General features: G+C 36.0%; 1 protein-coding gene across 1 annotated transcript in view; it reads right to left on the reverse strand.

The window, feature by feature from the left end:
• PARP8 (poly(ADP-ribose) polymerase family member 8) overlaps nt 1-20,378 on the reverse strand; it is a 178,806-nt gene that overhangs the window by 23,641 nt on the left and 134,787 nt on the right. The window contains exons 16-19 of the mRNA XM_047092789.1: nt 11,356-11,448; nt 4,324-4,449; nt 2,986-3,051; nt 389-456 (exon numbers count right to left, since the gene is read on the reverse strand). Coding sequence (XP_046948745.1) covers nt 389-456; nt 2,986-3,051; nt 4,324-4,449; nt 11,356-11,448 — 353 coding nt within the window. The remainder of the gene's footprint in view (nt 1-388; nt 457-2,985; nt 3,052-4,323; nt 4,450-11,355; nt 11,449-20,378) is intronic.

Genomic DNA, 20,378 nt, shown 5'->3' on the forward strand with positions numbered 1-20,378 from the left:
AGAAAGGTTTTCAGTAAGTGTTTGAAACAGTGAGTATTGTCACTCAGTCCTCAGTTAACGAGAAAATTAAATGAACCAAAACGGCTTCACCATTAGAATACAGCTAATCACATTTTTTTTAAAATAACAGACAAACTGCCATCAAATACACTGTATACCTGTGTAGCGCGTAGGACAGCATTTTCTTCCCCTTGTGATATACAAGTTTTAATTAAAGTGAGAGTCATTACGGACTCTGATTATAAAACCACCAGGCCTCACAGGCTTGTAGAACTGTAGCATTGCAGGCCTCGTAAAATGGGGCCCTCCCCCTCCCCCCCCTCCCCGCTTAAAGCAGGCAGTAGAAAACGATGCCGTTTTAATGAAGAGGAAAACTAAAATTGTATACCATTGCAGCAGGGGATGAGCAAGGGGGTCCTGTTTATCCATCTGCTTCTTGATTTCGAGATACGGTGCCTGAAAAAAAGTCATTATACTTCGTGATTTCTCTCATAAATTCCTTTCTTCCTTTTTGTTTTTCCTTTTTGCAACAGGAAAATCAGGTTGAACAGGTGTACCTAATCTAGTTAAACCCGGAAGCCCATGGCTGTGAAGTGGCAACAAACAGCAACAATCTACCCTTCTTGTTCCCCCCACAAGGCCAGGTGAACTCGGAAATTCCACATAGCACAATGGACTTGAGCCAACATTTTGTTACACAGAGAGGTTTCATCAAGCTTTAGCCTGGCTTCCTGGTACTAGGCCATGTCCCTAAAGGTGATCCCGGGCATCATGCTGAGTCTCTGTTCAAAGTAATATAATGCCGCCCAACCACAAGAGGTATCTTGTCCCAACTACACTGCCAACCTTCCGGTAATTCTCTAGTTATCCCCCTGCTGCAATTTTCCTGTTCCCCACAGCTTCCTAGTTTCACTACTCCATGAGCCCCTCTTGGTCCCTTGCTGTTCTCACTTTAAAAACCTCAGTCACCTTGGTCCTACTCGGAGGTTACCTCGCTCGAGCTGCAAGTCTCTCTTTCCCACTCCAGTCCTCAAATAAAATCTATCTCGCCACGTTTAGCAAGTGTCGGGTGCCATTTCTCTTCGAAAATGACTGTTTTTAACTTTTAACTAACATCAAAGCAAACCTTGTATCATAGCTACTACTCATGCTCCTATCATAGGGTCCTGACTTAGGTGTAGAGCTTTACAGGTAAAAACTGGACAAAATTTACATAGGAAGAGCCCTTCTTTTGAAAGTATTTCCTGGAATTTACCCAGACAATTAACCTTTTCAGAGAACAAGAGGCAATCTGTCTGTGGCAATTTAGGTCTATCTATAAGGTCAGTACATTCTAGAAAATAGGACGGTATTATGTTATATTTATTGGGAGAGGTTTAAAGATATGATGCAGTGAACCCTGACGGCATCCCTACGAAGCGCACACTGGAAGGCGATGCCACATTGCTATTTACTATTTACCACCTTGACAGTGAAGAGGCTGAGGCCTCGAGCAATTACGCAACTTGCCCAAGGTCACAGGCCACATCATCGATGAGTGAATTATACAACACACGCCTCTGACTTCCTAGGCTGACTCTTGATCGTCTCCACTGCCTTCTATTTAAAATAGCTTACACATGACCCAGAATAAAGGAAGCAAATTTTGGCAGAGAGCTGATCCCAGAGTCAGAATTTTGTAGCTATTTTTATCCAAGAATGATCCTGGTCTAGGGTATCGTATAAATACCCTATTACCACCAAAGTTTTTGGTGACACAAAAATGTTTACTGAACTTTGTGTAAGATATTGGAACAGGTCCTTTTTTCTCCCTAAATGGAAATGTGTTTTATTGTTTTCTTTGCCTTATACAAATAATAAATATTTGTTTGAAAAGGAATTCAGGTAACACAGAAAATTATGGACATAGAAAAACAACTAGAAAGCATGATGGCTTTACAGCAAATACTATAACGGGTGAATTGAAGATCTCCTCATTTACCATCGTCAGACACACACTGTTTGTTGATGCCTATTTGACTACATGGAATAAATACTATCAAAAGAATGAAATCTCAAATCTGGGAATGTTACGATGTACTCTGGGAGCATATTTTCAAGGAGAGTAAGGGTGATGGGGGAGAAGGGAGCAGTGACACAGAAGTTTTGCGGGCCTCAAGACTGAAGGAATCTAATACTCTTTCCCCAAAGATAGCAAATGACCCAGGGTAGTATTTATTGTAAGCCTCCAAGGCCTCCAGGGCAGTGCAAGCCTTGAAACCACCATACGCAAACCAAACCCATAATGTGTGCTGATGTCAATTATGGATTATTAATTTCTACTTATAATAATGAGTTGTAAGCCTCTCTCCAAATCTTTGGCAGTGGAAAGGCCTCAATAATTCAACGGTATGTGCTTTTCCAAGAGCTGGACTACAGCCCAGTGATCTGTTAGACTTTCATAATAAGCCACAATCCTTGCTCATCAAACTTCACCAAAGGCTCTCTAATGACCAAAAACATAAACTCATACTCTCTGGGAGTCTTGTGTCTTCCGAAGTTGTTCTGAGAATCTGTGTTCTTTCTAAAATATTTATGCACAATTTACACTTGATAGAATATTTGTTTTTATTTTGACATTAAATATGTGTTAAAATTGCTACTGTTAATGAAAATTGACAGTCAGGAAGATGGTACCAGATTTAACCTTTGCCTTAAGATATTCTGACACACTTCCATATGCTCAAACTCCTGCAGAGAGAATGAGGATTCTAATTATGCAATTACCCTCCAAAAGTCACTGTGGTAGCCCACCAATACACTGGTGTAATTTAATTAAAACATCCTAATACAACACAATTTTAATCTGTAAATTATTTTAATTATACTCCCATCTAATAGAAAAGTCTACATTTCACTACACAGCCAATACTCTCAGACATTTGTAAAATATGATTTTACTCTAGCAAAACTGAACTGCATAAAACCACAAGGTGATATACTTACTTGTGTCATTTCTCTAATAGAAGTTATGCTATCCAGTGCTTTCATTACTCGATCATAGTTCTTCTTCTGTTTGAACAGACAAAAAAAATAGTATTCACTATAAGCCTTTGCAAGTCTGCACATTACTAGAGAAGCATATTATTTCTGTATGTGGATTTTCCATCAGAGTCAATTTGAAAGCAATGTCTGTTGTGTACATAAAAGAGAAGACTTTAACAAGATGGTTTTGGGATGTAGGATATATAACTGAGTTAGAGAGAAGAAAAAAGAAAACAATGCCAATCCTACTTAAACAATACAATCCTATTTATGTGTAAGTACATAAAATCATGTTTAGCCTGCAGGGGGAAAACTATAAATACAAAAAAGATATTGGGCTCCTGATTCTTACTTTCACTAAAAAAATTAAGCCATGATGTGTAAAGTAAGCATAGAGTCCTTCTAAAATCCAAAATCCACTTTAAATATTACAAAATCATTTTGTTTTTATTTCCTTTTGATTGAAAGATTATTACCAAAAGAGTATGACTAGCAGGTGTATAAATGACACCACTTAACTGATGATTCATCTTCAAGCACACTGTAACTATGTGTACCGTTGTCACTTATGAAGGAAGGAAAGCTTTTCCAAGGACATTTTTTTATAGCCATTGTTTCTGGAAAATGATTTCAAGATGAACAGTGATAGAAACTAAGGCAATTTTAGCTCTCATGCAATTTGAAGATTTTGCTATTTTAGAAGGATTCCACCAAATCTCCACGAATATTTATGAAATTGTTTTCTGAAGAAATGTTAGTTGATCACATGAATTAAACTTCCACTAACCTTCATATAACAGGGGAGGAAGGGGGGGAAGGCAAGGGATGAGGAAGCAAAAAATACAAAAGAAAAACAAGTCGGTCCTTTTACCCATGACCCTGAAAATGAGGTTACACTAAGCTAGAATCTCAAAAAATATAAAATGAAATTAATCATATCAGCCATTACAAACCAGTTTATTATAGAGCTGTTTACCTGCCTTCCATGCAGATGGGATGTGTAAAGATCGCAATTTGAGAGGATGAAATGGGTCTAGGTTCATAAAGATGAAGTTCTAAAAAATGATTTTCAGAGACGGAAAGACAGGGAAAGTAACAGGGTATGGGAAAGACCGAAGGAGGCCGGAAACCAAGTTTGTGTTAGAAGAACCGTATTTACTAAATGGATCCAGAGTCCACAGCAGGTCAGGGATGTGCCTGCCAAGGGAGGGATTTAGATAGAAAGAGGAAAGCTAAGGAGATTAGAATTTCAGCTGCTGTTACCGGAAATGGGAGGGGCGCGCGAGGGTAAGTACTCACCCTGGGGTTGAAGGCCAGCATCTGAGGATCGTTAGGATCTACCACAGAAGGATATGGCTCGAAAATGACAACTTTTCTAGGAGATTCCAATGCAGACCTACACATGGACACTAGTAGATCTACCACCTTGAAATACATACATAAGATAGTTACCATCCTTTGGGTTTCATCAAGTGCTCTGCCATTGTTTCTTCCTGTCATGGTACCTAGCATAAGTTAATCAGGAAAGCCTCAGCACTGCTATCAACTTCTCAGATCTGTAACTTACGGCTTTAGATCAAGTTTGAACAAACTTGACCACTAACTTAAAATAGCTGACATGTGTTGGAGTGCCTGGGTGGCTCCATCTGTTGAGCACCCGACTCTTGATTTCAGCTCAGGTCATGATCTCATGGTTTGTGGGACTGAGCCCCACAATGGGCTCTGTGCTGTTAGCTTGGGATTCTCTCTCCTTCTCTGTCTCTCTGCCTCTCCCCTGCTCTATCCTTCTCTCTCAAAATAAATACATAAACATTTAAATAAAATAAAATAAAATAAGTTGCTCCCAATTACGTCCTAATATCCCTTTGTCATGAACACATATTATGCTCTAACATTGTTCTAGGCTCTGTGCACAAGACAGGTCCTTTCTCTCGTGGAATTTACACTCTAATGGAGAAGATGCATAATAAAACAAATCAGTTAAACAAATACATGTTTAAATACATTTCTGGTAATGTTGAATGCTGTAAAAATTAAGCAGGCATTAGAGACTAAGGCAATAGAGGGTGCTGTTTCTGAGTGGCTAGGAAGGTGTGATGTTTCAACAGAGACTAGAATAAAGATAGAGAGGGAGACCTAACTCTGGGGAGAAACCGTTCCGGGTGATGGAAACTGCAGATGCAGGAAATGAGTCTGACATGCTCTAAGAACAGTGAAGCTCCTGACATCATCTTACTTCTTCCAGCTCTTTGCCTCAGGCCATTAATGACCTTCGTATGCTAAATATGATGGTTTTATTCCTATGTTCTTCTATGGCCTTTTCACACAATTTACTAAGAGGCAGTGTTATTTAACAGTTAAGGGCAAGGCCCCCTCTCCAGTCCCCAAACCAATAAGCTTCTGGCAACGGAATTAAGAAAACAGATACTGTCTAAATGGAGACAGTGTGCCAGTGTGAAGACAGGGATATCATAAGGAAAGCAATGGGCTTAATCTTTATAGAGAAAAAATACTTCGAGAAAGTTTTTAAACAGGCATTTAAAAAATGCACACAAAGAGTAAAACAAATTTTGATTCTTGTGGTTAATGAAAGGAGCACTGTGACCTAACAATAGCAGGGCTCACTCTGTTGTGTGTATACTCACAAAACACAGCCACCCAGTCACAGCATCCAGAAATGCCAGGGACCTAAAATAATTAGCAACACTCAAACCATTCCATTGGGTATATGATCTATTAGTAATACTTCTCAAAGTACATAGACATACATACCCACAGGACTCACTCAGAGAACAGTAGGACTGAAACTGTTAGTATGTTTTTAACACACTATTCTATTTATAGGTGTGTGTATATATAGGATTTCCGAGCAATAGATATAATAAAGACATAATAAAATCCTTTTTGTCTTCCATACCCACATTCACATTCCTTCTACCCCAGAGAGATGCACTTTAACCCAGATACAAATTGTTTTCAGCATTATCTGGTCTCCCAATAAAAGAAAAACAAGTAAAAACTCCTGAAAAAGAATAATCAGTAAAATAAAATAGCCTCTTCTGAAACTCTGGCAGTGGAGAGGGAATTGGCACTGTCTTATAAAAATTTTCGAGAATTACGTGACACGGTCTGCAACTGAAGCTTTATAAAAGTACACGCCCTTTGCATATAGGGTCAAATGATCTTTGACAAGGGTACTAAGACCACTCAATGGAAAAGGGTACTTTTTTCTACAATGATAGTGGGAAAACTACATCCACAAAAAACTGGAGTGGACCCCTATACCATACATAAAAATTAACTCAAAATGTAATAAAGACCTAAACCTAAGACCTTAAACTATAAAATTCCCACAAGAGAACATAGGAGATAAGCTTCATGACATTGAACTTGGCAACGATTACTTGGATTGACAACAAAAGCAAATACAGACAAGTGGGTGTGCATCTAACTTAAAAACTTTGGTGCATCAAAGGACACAATCAATAGAGTGAAACGGCATAGGATGGGAGAAAATATTTGTAAATAAGATATCCGAAAGGGCGTTAATATCCAGAATATATAAAGAGTTCTTACAACTCAATAAGAAATCACATAATTTAAAAATAGGAAAAAACCCAGATAGACGTTTCATTAAAGAAGACATACAGATGGCCAACAAGCATATGAAAAAATGCTCAACATCACTAATCATCAGAAAAATGCAAATCAAAACCATAATGAGATATCACCTCACAACCATTAGGATGGCTACTATCGAACAAACAAACAAACAAACAAACCCAGAAAATAATAAGTGTTAAGCACATGAAGAAATTGGAGTCTTTGTGTGCTGCTGATGGAATTATAAAATGGTGCAGCCACCATGGAATAGAGTATGGAGGCCTCTCAAGAAGTTAATAACAGAACTTCCATATGATCCTGCTGGCAGTGAGAATCCCACTTCTGGATATATTGCTAAAGTAATTCAAAGAAGGATTTTAAACACATTTGCATATGCATGCTCACAGCAGCATTATTCATAATAGCCAAGAGATGGAAGCAACCAAAATGTCCATTGACAGTTGAATGTATAAACAAAATGTGGAATATACATACAGGAAATATTATTCAGCCTAAAAGAAGAAAATTCTGTCACATACTACAGCATGGGTGAACCTTGAGGATATTATGTTAAGTGAAATTACAAAAAGACAAATATTTTAAGATCCACTTATGAGGTATTTAAAGTAGTCAAACTCATAGAAACAGAAAGTAGAATGGTGGTTACCAGAGTTGGACGAAGGGGGTTTACATAAGGGGAGTTGTTTTAATGGATATAGTTTCGAGTTCTGCAAGATGAAAAGTTATGGAAATCGGTTTCACAACAAGTTGAATATACTTAACACTACTGAACTGTATGCTTAAAAAATGGTTATGATAGTAAATTTTATGTTATGTGTTTTTTACCACAAGAATAAAGATACAAACAGATACAATAATTAATAACCTGAACAATGTTCCTTCTTTCAATCAAATATTTATTAAACATCTTGTGCTGAAAGCTTCAAAACAATCAAAACTACCAAAAATTATATGCATTCTTTTGCCAATAATTTCACCAGTGGAGTCAAGCAAACTCTAATGAAATAATGGATGTCGGGGTAGAGAATTTAATTAGAATTATTTCTGTTAATATATGTCCTAAGCTAACTTCAAAGAAATAGCATAACTACCATAGCAAAATCACATGCGGTCTATCAAAGCCTCCTACTCCTGGCTTCCTGGGTATAGAGCTATTGACTGGGGGCAGTTGCTCTGCGTGGGACATTTCTGCCCCTTTTGTCCAGGTCAGGCTGTATGACTAGCTTCATTCACCTCAATCAATGGACTGGCAGCAGGAAGGGGTGGAGCTGAAGAAGCAACAGGTGCACCTTCTCAACTTTTCTCTCCACTCTACTATCGGACAGGTACTTTAGACAGCAGAGCAGACGGTCCAGTTCCCTCAATCATCACACAGAAAGCTGCCTAACAAACATTCTAATTGGGCAGCAGCATAAGCCAGAAATAAAAATGTCTATCATCCTAAACCACTGTAATTTTATGATTTATCTGTTGCAGAAGTTAGCATTCAGAATTTTTGAACAAGGAAAGGTTTGTATAACACTGGATTTATATTCGTCTGCATGTGTTAATTTTTCAATGAAGGAAAGTGTCTACTTTAAAAAATAAACATTAACAAATGACTATGATTTCTTCTACCACAAATCATGTATTTCCCCACTCTCAGCATTTAAAATGAGAGATTCTTAATAGGACCTCAGCACATATGGTGAGTGGCGTAGCCATCAGGTTACACACATCTTTCCTCTTAGCGCAAATAATATAATTGAAGAGGCAATCTGGAGGCTAAGATACTTAGGATAGACAAATACAGAATTCAGGCAATGGGAATTAGGCCATTTGTTGAGTGAACAAAGGTCTGTGGGCTTACAGAATCACATGCTGCCACAGGCCATTACATACAACCCAGCTGGCAGAGCAAGACTCTGCACCCTCCCCCGCAGGTAAAGGCGGCCTAAGAGCACTTGCAAATGAGAAAGTTCAAGTCCAGGTGAGCAAGAAAGGCATGTACAGGAGTGGCCTACGGATATATAATGTATTCTGTAAAAGAGGCGTATTGAAAATTGAAGATCGATGGCCTTCAAACATTTCAATATGGATTCCTTTTTTCTTAATCATTTATATGAGAGCCCAGGACACACACACAAAGTGGAGCTGTTTTTGTTGAAACAGTATTTGAGTGTTTGGAATCCTAGCTGCTGAAACACACTCGTTCCAGGATAGCCTCCTTCAGTGTCCCCCTAAGGAATGTTCTTGCAGCCTCACAGAACCATTTAAAATGCAGGCGCCAACTGATGCAGCAGGACTACTGAGATATACTAGAAAGAGAATCTGTTTCCACCTAATCTTTAGAATTATAAACAGAATATTGGGTACTTGCTTTAAAGTAGTGAAAAGAATATTCCACTTTGGAGGAGAACCACTAAGTTGATACGGCCGAGTAATTGTGTTTTATAACTATCATGTATAATCCAAAATTAATCTCTCTTTAGCAAACATTATTTTTTGAGATGTATGTATAAGGGGGAGAAAGCACCTAATCTAATATTTTATCGGCCTAGCCTACTTGTTAGCATGATGTTAATTTTCTTTCTAATCCATTATTTCTTATTTCCAGGCTTTAAATCCTTCCCTTTTCAAATTGTCTGAGGGACAATTTACATCCACTAAAATGCACAAATGTTAATTTTACCACTCAAATAATTTAATATACATACATACATACATACATACATACATATACCTATTATATATATACGTATATAAATACACACACACATGCACACACACTATTCATGTAAAATACATGTATGTATATTCACAAACACACACACACACACCTGTGTAAAGCTTAATCATCTTTACCTAGCTATAAATAGCATATATTAAACTATCTTTTCTTTGAGCAATATTAGTTCCAGTTGGTAAGAAAAACTTTCACATTAAAAAAAATAATAAGGAAAGAAAACAAAAGAGCCACATGGTCAGACACATTCAAGAAACCCTTAAAGTAGTGGCTACTCATTTTCTTAGTTTCGGTTTTTCTGAGAGCCTTTAATATGCAAACATGTGCATTTTGGGTGTAGGGGCAATATCAATCTGTATTTCTGAAATTTAATCATGGAATCTTTTTTGCCACATGACATACAATCACTGTTATACTGGTTGTATTTTTATCTCTCATTTGTAACTCATTACATCACAACTGTTTTCCTTAATATTTCTTCAGGTGGATATATCTCAGTTTAGTTAATCAGTGAAATAATCAGGTTAACAGAATGTACGTAAATCCATGAGGCCTGCGCTCTCCATATTTACTGTTGTACCTCCATCTGGCGCAATGCCTGTTACCTAGCAGGCATTCAGTACTTGTTGAAAGAATGTCTGTTATATGATCATTTGTTCCCACTCATCTTTGCAAATTTTAAAAATGACAGATTGGCAATTCTTTTCACATTTAGTTTCCTGTTGATTTCAAATACAGCTGAATATTTTCTTATGTTTCTTTACTAACTATAGGTCCATATTTGTGAATCGTGCGTTCATTGCCTCTAATAATCCGTTATGATCTTCATGGTTTTCTATTTTTATGTGCTTTTATACATTTATGTTTGAGGGAAAATAAACTTTTTCATAATTCTCTCTTAATGTTCACTATTCTTTCAAGTAGAAAACGTAAAATATGTATGGACTCGATGCTGGTGTCTTCCTTTATGCTTTCCTGAAACTGCATAAACGAATAAACCTGACACACTGTTTACTCTCCTCTAGTATGTATACGGTATTTTCAAACAAAACTCTTTAGGCCATTGGGAATTTGTTTTTACCAACAGTGCAAAGAGCTAATCTGTTCCCCCCACCCCACATTGCAGGCCATTTGTACCCACTTACTAAATCATTTTTACTTTACAACTTTATATGATGCCTTCTTTAAAGTATATTAAGTATATTTTTAACAAGATCTGTTTTGGGGATCATTTGACATTCTATTCTTTCCCAGTACTGTACTTTTTTTTTAAATATAAGATTGCAAATATGTTTTTGTATGTGCTTGGTTTAGCCTCCCTTAAATAACATTCATAATTTTTTTTATGTTTTGTCTGACTTTTTTTTCTTATAGATTTATTAGAAAGTTAGGTTCCATGAATAAATTTTAAAAATCAATTGAAATTTTGATAGAATTGCAACAAGTAAATTCTATCATCTTTATAATATTTTTTTTTCCTTCTGGAAACATGGAATGCTTCTCTACTTCCAAGTTGTTTCATTTGTTTTTTTATATTTATTTGCCTTCCTATGTCGTAAACACTGCTATTGTAAAATTGGATGCTTTTTCTCATATGTTCTGCCCTTTATCTTTTCACCTAAGTTTCAGGAATAAATTAGATTCCATTTTATGGTACCATAACTTTACAAATAAATTTTACAGAATACATGTGCAAGTGTTTCGATATTTCAACTTCACCGTGAAAGAATCACAATTATTTTTTAAACAACAGAATGTGGGTTTAATTTCTTCCCTTGGCAATGGCAAAATGACAAAACACTCACTAGATAAAGATAGCAAAATTGAGTTTCTATCTATTAAAAAAAAAAAATCAAATGTGGTTTGTTTTTTAGTCTAACGTCAAACTATCAAATATTTGTCCAAAAGACTGAAGGAAACTAGTAGGTCAGAACAAGTTTTTCAAATCAGAGTAAGGAATAATTAGTATTGCGTGTTACTACCTGAGCTCCAGTTGCTATCTCATCAGCAGCTTCATTCATTACTCCCAGGGTTTGAAAAGCAAATACACAAAGCTCTCGTTCACACACAGTGGGCTACAAAAGAAAGGGGAATGAGTTACACCGCTGTTTTCCATTGCCCAATTCCTAAATTAAATTTATGGCATTCCATGTAATAAATAATGCAAAAGTTTCAGAATGTTAAAAAGAAAGGAATCCTACGACTTGGTTTAATACATTTCTAAATTTAGGTAACAATTGGTAAATAATCACCTAGTGATACAGAGTCACCAATATAAGAAATCCATTTCAAATAGTTGTAGGCACTTGCACTCAGAACTTTTTAGCAGTAGATGGAAAATACATCTCTCCTGCTTAATACACATTTGTATCTGAGATGTATAAAAAAAGGCAGACACCTAAGCTGGTGATATCCTAAAAAATGAGGTTAAACCGAACAGCTATGTAAAACAAATATACAGAGAAGATTTCCACTTTTCCCTAGGTAGTTTTCTTTGGAAGAAATAAGCATGACTCTGCTTACTTGTTACCCAGCTCTTGAAAGATTGGTTTTGGTGCAAAGACTTGTGACTTCAATAAACTCCTGAAGTCAACAGCACTGAAATATACACTCTGCAATTGCTTTGGAAAAGTTCTCATCTTTCAAATCTAATATAGTGTCATCTGTTTGATTTATCTTATCTCCCGAGTTACATTGCATTAGGTAGCTGATGAAGCCTAACGATACAATCCATGGTGCCGCTGCCTAGCAGACAAAAGGCATTTGTTAGTGCCACTGCTTCTAAGCTCACTCATTTCTGAGGACCACTTGGGCTAGTGCTTATCCAGTGGGAAGTATGGTCCTTTGTGGTCCACCCTTTATATTCAAAAAGGGCCCAAGTGGTGGCTTTGTGTACATAAGCATGACTGATCACAAACATTTCTGGTTGACGTTCCTCAAAGAATTTTAGGGAAAAAGGAACTGATATATTTCCTTCGTCCTCCTTAAAAGTCCAGTTTGATTACATTTCAGAAACAGCAGGAAAAACTACCTATGAGAGCAAATTAATTGGAGAAAGTTCTTCATCCATACTCAAGCTATATACACACTGCTATACATAGATGGATATACTTAGAGCAGACTGTTCAATTTCTGCAATTTTTTGTTTACCTAAGTGTTTAACCTATTTTTTATCTTCTATTTTTTTTGTGTGTTTATCTATGTGTATGTATGTCTCACACTCAATTTTTCCCAGAGACATTGGATTGTTTCTTCTCTTCACTTTCTAGGAGCATGATATGGTCTGAAACAGTAACAGAAACTACTGATTGTACATTTAGTGTAGTGCCAAACACTATACCGTTTGAGTATAGTGGAACAGTATACCACCGAGGGTCCAGGGGGAAGATAAAACTGTGGCAATCATAAAGAGCCCTAGGAATTTATTCATGTAACAGCCTCCCAACAGTGTTCTCTGAGGAAGTAGACAGGGACACAGATGGTGTTTTTAATACTACTCTTGTCAAATAACCATACATTTTTATGAATAAAATCCATCAATCCCAAAGCTAAAAATAGGATAAAGCTTATTTAGTGTATATAAGTAACAATTGGCTTTATTTTGTCGTTTGAACTTTTGGTAATCAATTACACTTACTTTGTGATCATCCAAATATGTATGTATGTATGTATGTATGTATGCATGTACATGGGTATTCACACACAGATTCCAGGAAATGTTTTAAAACAAAAGAAACTACCTTTTTCAGTACCTGATTATTGCTTGAAACAACAGAAATAAAGATGAAAGAAAATACTTCGTCCTATATTAGATTGGATGGATAAATTTTTATAATTTTAACTTAGGAAAAATTTCAAAGACTTAAGGAAAAAATATAATAGTTGTTGTTACATATCTCTATCAGCCCACGCTGTCCCCAATCCTAGATATTCATGCGCCACCCTGGTTTGTGTCTCAAATAATTTTCACCAGTTCCACCCCTGATCTCTTATTTTTTTTTATCTTGGGTAACATACAAACATTTCAATGTTTTCTTTTGCATTTCCTTTTCAACCCCCTCCCAGACATGATTATATCCAAATCTCCTAATCACGTGGACTTACCAATGGACCCATTACTTTAAATAATAAACCTACAATCCTAATGATAAAGCTATGGCTTGATTACTTTATGGACACTTCTTTTCCTTTCTTGCATCTTTTTGATTAAAATGTATAAAGCTGATTTATAGGAATATCTTGTTTCTGCAACTGTCTGAAGAAGGAAATCAGGTACCCTAGAAAATTTGGGGGGAAAAAAGAAATTTTGCTACCATACTAAAAAATTAAAACTGCACATTATATAGTCTTACAAAAATAATTTGATCTTCCCTTTTTGTAAAATGGCAAATATAGAGGTAGTAATATGGCGATTAACATATATATAGGTTAACACTGACCTAAGTAAATACTAGTGAATTGTTAAACTAACACTTCTGTATTTATTGCTCATTTTACTAGAAAGTTCAAGACAGTATTTGAGACATAAATCAGTTTCATTTTGAGATAAACATTTACAAACTAGGTTTTGTAAGCCTTTGACTTTCCCTTCTCCCATGTTTATCCACATTTTATTTGAGAAATTCAAAATGTCAACACAACATAGCACCCTAAAAGAAAGTTCTCAAGTCATATTAAGTAAATCAAGATTAGGCATCTCCTTGCTCACAGAAAGGATATCTTATTCAAGAAAGAGAAACCAAATCATTCTTCCCTATTGAAACATAAGATTTACATAGTGGATTAGCGATCTTTCACGTTAGCGGACTCTCAGCTAATCCCCTGCCCCCAACAAATTCTATTACTATACTATTTATACAAAAAACTCTAGCATTAATTAAAAATAGAACATAGTTGGGGCATCTGGCTGGCTCAGTCAGTAGAGGATGCAACTCTTGATCTCGAAGTTGTGCGTTCAAGCCCCACACTGAGTTTAGAGATTACTTAAATGAATGAATGAATGAATGAGCCCCCAAATTTACAAAAATATATTTAAAAAAATAGAACATGATCATTTAATAGCTATTACTACACATACACTTTAATACAAAGTGTATAAGCCTAAACATAACCAAATGTGTACAACATTTATGAGTTTATTTTTGAGTTTACAATCAATAAGTTTCCAATTGCAAAATATTGCCTATTCTTCATGTTATTATATTGCCCTCCAGCAGTTAGTTCTTATAATTTAAACTATAAAACCATGCCAAGTCCTTCTTGCCATTGCACATACATAATTTTTTTTGCAATATAATATTCATTACGCACCATTTAAACACATGGAGAACTTTATGTGTCCCTGAGATTTATTTTAGAAGTTTTTAACATACATTTTAAATTTTGTTTGAATCAAAACAATTTAAATGTGAGCAGTGAAAACATATTTCAAGAATGGTTAAGCCCTAAAGAATATTTTAGAACCTAACTGCATTGTAGAAACTTTGTGTTTTCAATGAATTTAAATCACTTCCCACTGAAAATAGAAATGATAAACCTCAAGAGAATCTAGCTACGTATTTATACTTGGCATGGTGTTGGTGAGTGGTTTTCAAACCCTTTTTTGCCATCCTCTTTCTGTTTAAACAAAGGTTTTCATGTAAGCCCAATATACAGAACAGTAACCAGAAACTGGTTACTATTCCAGTTGAGGCACATGTGCACAGTTCAGTGTTCCTATCTGTAAACGGGGATTTAAAAAAAAAAAAAAAATCACACCTAGCGCATCAAGTAGAGCAGAGGACCGAGAAAGAGAACCAAGTAAGATAAGGTTCATAAACTCCCCATGAGGTATACAGAGCTGTTTCACTATTAACAGCATTAGGGAACTTGGATAAGCCGTGTCTTCTGTGTGTTGTAACCCAGTGTGTGTACAAAAATAGGTTTTTAATGAAAATTTTCATTGAGGCTTATTATGAAGTAGTGTTTTTATTTTTATATCCATAGTTTATCCAAACCCTTAACTTATTGTTAAAACTGTTCTTGCTAAAAAAGAAATGAGCAGCGCAAATAAAAATTCAAAATTAAAAAACTAGTATTGAACACATATGAGAATAATGAAGAATATCTACTGGAAACTCAAAACCTACAAGCCTTCAGCTCTTTGTATTTCTGACTTTATAGTTTATGCTTCAGGTTCTTTTCATGGTTTGGAAGAGAGACACATTCCAAGGCGGGGTGGGGGGCTGGGGGGGTGAGGTACTGTCCATTAAGAAAGACAGGGATCCCACAGAGATCAAGACAGATTTATAGTAAGATAGGCCCATGCATGTTTAAGCTTCTCCACTGTCTCATATAACTTAAGTTGTTGTTTGAGCTTTAAAATCAATTTCTTCTACTCAATTTGGATGTTAAAAAAAGTCATATTTCTGAATTAAAGGGTTTTTTTGGTATAATTGTTATTTATCTTAGGTTGTATTTCAAAACTTGAAATCTTATTTCTGAGACATGGAGCGGGGGAGGGGAGGATGGGGTGAGGAGGGAACAGGATGTGCTTTTTCATTCATTCTGAAAATAAGAACTTAAGCTACAAACATTTGTCTAAGGTCCACAGCAAGGCTGGATACACAAAAATACAGATTGTCGGGTTTCTCAGCTGACTTTGCTTTAACAGGATTGGGCGTTGTTCTCGAATAATGAAGCGGGATCTCGGGCCCAATCAGTCCATCCAGAGCAAGCAATGTGGAACGTTTTCACATGACAGGAGAAGAGAATGAGATCCTACTTTTCATATCCCATGTTGATCAGGGAAATGGGAAAGTCTAGTAGCAGGGACGCACAGAATGATTGCCAAGTACCAGTGATAAAAACTTCTAACTGTAGGGACACTAACCCACACAACCACGTACGTGGTTTTTTCCCACCGGGTTCAGCAGCCCTTATGCAGGGTTCAAAGAAGACCAACAGTTGCACTGATTCATGGTGTTCAGAGTGAGTATAACAAAAAGACAAGGGCACTGGGAAGTTAGAGGCTGATAAAACACTGGTGAGGCTGGCAGTAAGTTCTTGTTTTCGCATTTTCCAAAAACTCTTGATGAAGTGTTTTTAAAGCATTTTAAAGCATCTCCCAGTTTGCTGCATTAACATTGCAATTGATTTCAAAATGTAGAGAACCAATGATTTGGTTTGGGTTGGGTTTTCTGATCATAATCCAATCTGCATTGCCAAATGGAAAAACCCAGGAAAATCTAGGACTAGACAGTCCTTGTGATGTTAATATGAATTTTAAGCAGATTCAAAGTATTACAAGTCAGGTCTCATGCCTGGGAGTGATATTTATAACCTTTGTGAACAAAAGCGTTAAGTGGAGCCTTGTGGTATTTCTAAATAAGTAAACAGTGTAGTTACCTGTGTTGCAGAAGGTATGACATGCTTACCCAGACCTCTGAGTAAAGTGACAGAACAGTACAAATAGTGACCGAAATGTTAGGACTTCTGGGGAATAGTAGTAAAAGAGGACTTATATAATCCGATAAATAATCATGCTTAGAGAAAAGAGAAAAAATATAAGACACAGTTTGGCTTCGGAAAGAGAAAAGTCTAACAAACATAATGAACATTAGGCACAGAATTCTACGGAAGCCTGAGTTTTATCTAACCTGTTTCATCACCAAATGGGATATAACTTATCCTCTTTACATCTCTGGGAGCCACTGCAGCTTGTAATGCGTCCTTTAAGCTGAATAAATGGTCAATGAGTCATTTTAACAATTTATACCCCATAAGAAATTTTATTTGTAATAATTTTACACATTTCTATTAAAATTACAGTAGAACATACTGCAATGTAAATATAAGAAAGATACAGAATAAATGAGGATGCCTGATTGAGGTTCAACATCTGTTTTCAAACAATCAAGAGGCAGTTCTTTCTGTTTACTTCTCTTCCTTTGAAGATCAGATATTCCTTTGACTTTCATTTCCTGACCTGATTTCATCTGTCATTTATCTAACTATTTAAAAAACCCAAGTAAGTTTTCTGATTTCCTTAGTATCAGTCTGAATCACAGCAAAAGAAAACCAGCTGATAGCTAGCTATACTTATTTAGAAAACATCGTTATTTCCAAAGCCCTTCCACTTCTACAAAGAAACAGCCAACTTCACTGGTGCAGAATAAAATAGGTAAAACAAAACTGGGAGCAAGGTGCAGAAAATACCAATAGCAATTAGGATATTTCTCTCACTTACTATAGGAATGAGCTGCCATTAACTGAACCATAAAGAGCAAACTTCCAGTGAAATGTGTAGTAAATTTCCAGGATGTAAAAGTAGTCAGTTCAAATACGTGAGTCAAGAATAGCATTACGGTTAAGAACCATGGCTTGGTGCCATTGTCCCAGGGCTCGAAACTTGTGTATATCACTTACCAGCAGTGTTGATATTAAATAAATTACTGGTTTCTTCATCTGTGAAGCAGGGGTAATAATAATACCCACCTCATAGGGTTATGATGAGGATTCAATTAAATAATCCATGTAAAACACATTCAACACACGATCACATAAAAAGCACTCAAAAGCATGTGCCATTAATAACATTACTATTATCTTCTGGAGTGAAGATTGCATTGTCCTAGATCAAGCAATAGACCAGGATCCACAGAGGAACATTAACAAAGTAAAAATGGACCTCCTGAATGGGATAAACTAACGTGACCAAAGCATTCTCCTTATTTTCGTTGTAACTACACATTTCCATGTATCATACAAAAATAACAAACTTGCACAAATATTTAATAAACAAATGCTAATTTAGTTAATTTTAGGTTTCAGAATAACATTGTATCTCTTCAAGAGAAAAGCTAACTGATAAAAAATAGTGTATGAGTAGCAAGAAAAACTTTTTATATAGGTTTCCCATAAATAAGTAAAATAAAACAAATATATCATACAATTTGACAGATGATTATGATCATAAATGGCTATTCTATGTTTTTTTAGAGTCTAAATCTTGAAATGCAAACAAGTTCTAATAGAATTGTCTCTTTCTACGTTTTGTAATTTGTCTTTTCAAACATATTCCCAAGAACAGGACAAATTTCTCTTAAAAAGTACAGCAGAATCTAGCATGGTGCCTTATACTTAGGAAGTTTTCATTAAGCATTTATGATGCAGTTTTGAAATGAGGCAGAAGCAGGTTCAAAGTCCAGCTTTTACCCATACTTGCTGAGTGATGCTGAACAAACTGCTTAACCTCCTTCAATCTTAATCCCCTTATTTGTACCATGAGCACAAAAATACACAAACCACAAGAGTTCTGTGAAAATCAAATAAGGAAGCAATATGCAAAATATGTACACACAGTGCCTAGCACACAGCGCTCATGTCATCCGCAAACAGAGATCATTTTTGTTCTTCCTTTACAGCCTGGATACCTTGGAATAATTTTGCTTACCTAACGGCCCTGGCTATAACCTCTAGCACAATGTTGATGAGAAGTGCAAGAGCATCACAAAGAATGAACTAACTTAAAAATAAACTTATCCAAGGTTGTGCAAGACCCGAACACTGAAAACTACAAAATAGGGTATAATTTAAATAAATGGAAAAATTTCCTGTGTTCCTTATGGACTGGAAGGGTTACAATTTTTGTTAACTCAGGAATACTTCCCAAATTGACCTACAGAGCCAGTGCAAAGCCATTCCAACTGCCTTTTTTGGCAGAGATGGACAAGCTGACCTTAGAATTCATACAGAAATGCAAGGGACTCCAAATAGTGAAATCCAATTTTATAAAAGAAATACAAAGTTGGAGGACTCGTACTTCTTGCTGACAAACTTAATGCAAAGCTACAGTAAACAAGATAGTGTAGTACAGGTGCAAGGACACACATACAAGTCAGTGGAATAAAATTAAGAGTCCAACAAGAGACCAATACATCTACAGTGAAATGATTTTCACAAGGGTGTCAATATCATTCAATGGCGAAAGAAGGTCTTTTCCACAAACTGTGTGGAGGCATTTGGATACTACATACAAAAGCATGAAGTTAAAATCCAATCTCACGACACACAAAAATTAACTCAAACAGGATCAATGACTTAACTGTAACATAGAAACTATAAAACACTTAAAAGGAATTAGGCAACAGTTCAATTGATAAATATGGACTACATAAAAATTAAAAATTTTTGTGTGTCACAGGACACTATCAAGAAAGTGAAAAGGAAACCCATAAAATAGGAGAAAATATCTTCAAATCACATATCTAACAAAAATCTAGTATTCAGAATATACAAAGAACTCTTAAAGCGCCTGGATGGCTCAGTTGGTTGAATTCTGACTCTGGATTTCAGCTCTGGATCTCACGGTCATGGGATTGAGCCCTGCGTTGGGCTTCACGCAGAGCATGGAGCTCGCGTGGGATTGATTCTCTCTCTCCCTCTCTCTCTCTGCTCCTCTCCTGAATGACTGCATGCTCTCTCTCTCTCAAAATAAATCAATAAATTTTAAAAATAAAAAAGAACTCTAAAAACAACAACAAAAAAGAAATAGTCCAATTAAAAATGGGTGACAGATATAAACAGACATTTCTCCAAAAAGATGTATAAATGGCCAATAAGCACAAGAAAAGATGCTTGAAATCACTAATCATTAGGGAAAGCGCAAATCCAAACCACAATGAGATACCACTTCACGCACCACTTCATGGCTATTAGGGGGGATTAAAAAGGAGAATCGCAAGTGCTGGAGAAGATGTGGAGAAACTGGAGCCACCTTATACCGCTGGTGGAAATACAAATGGTATAGCCACTGTCAAAAATAGTTTGGCAGTCCCTCAAACAGTCAGAATTAACAGATATCCCAGCAATTCCATGAAATGATGAAAAGATCATTTAATGATATCCATTAAATGTCATACATCCATACAATGTAAAATTATTACACCATAAAAAGAAATATAGTATTGATACACACTACATGGATGAATCTTGAAAGCATTATATTAAGTGAAAGAAGACAAAA

This window comes from Lynx rufus, unplaced genomic scaffold (assembly GCF_022079265.1).
Source record: "Lynx rufus isolate CCGP_SWC_20201006 ecotype Redwood Valley unplaced genomic scaffold, mLynRuf1.p SCAF_1, whole genome shotgun sequence".
NCBI lineage: Eukaryota > Metazoa > Chordata > Mammalia > Carnivora > Felidae > Lynx > Lynx rufus.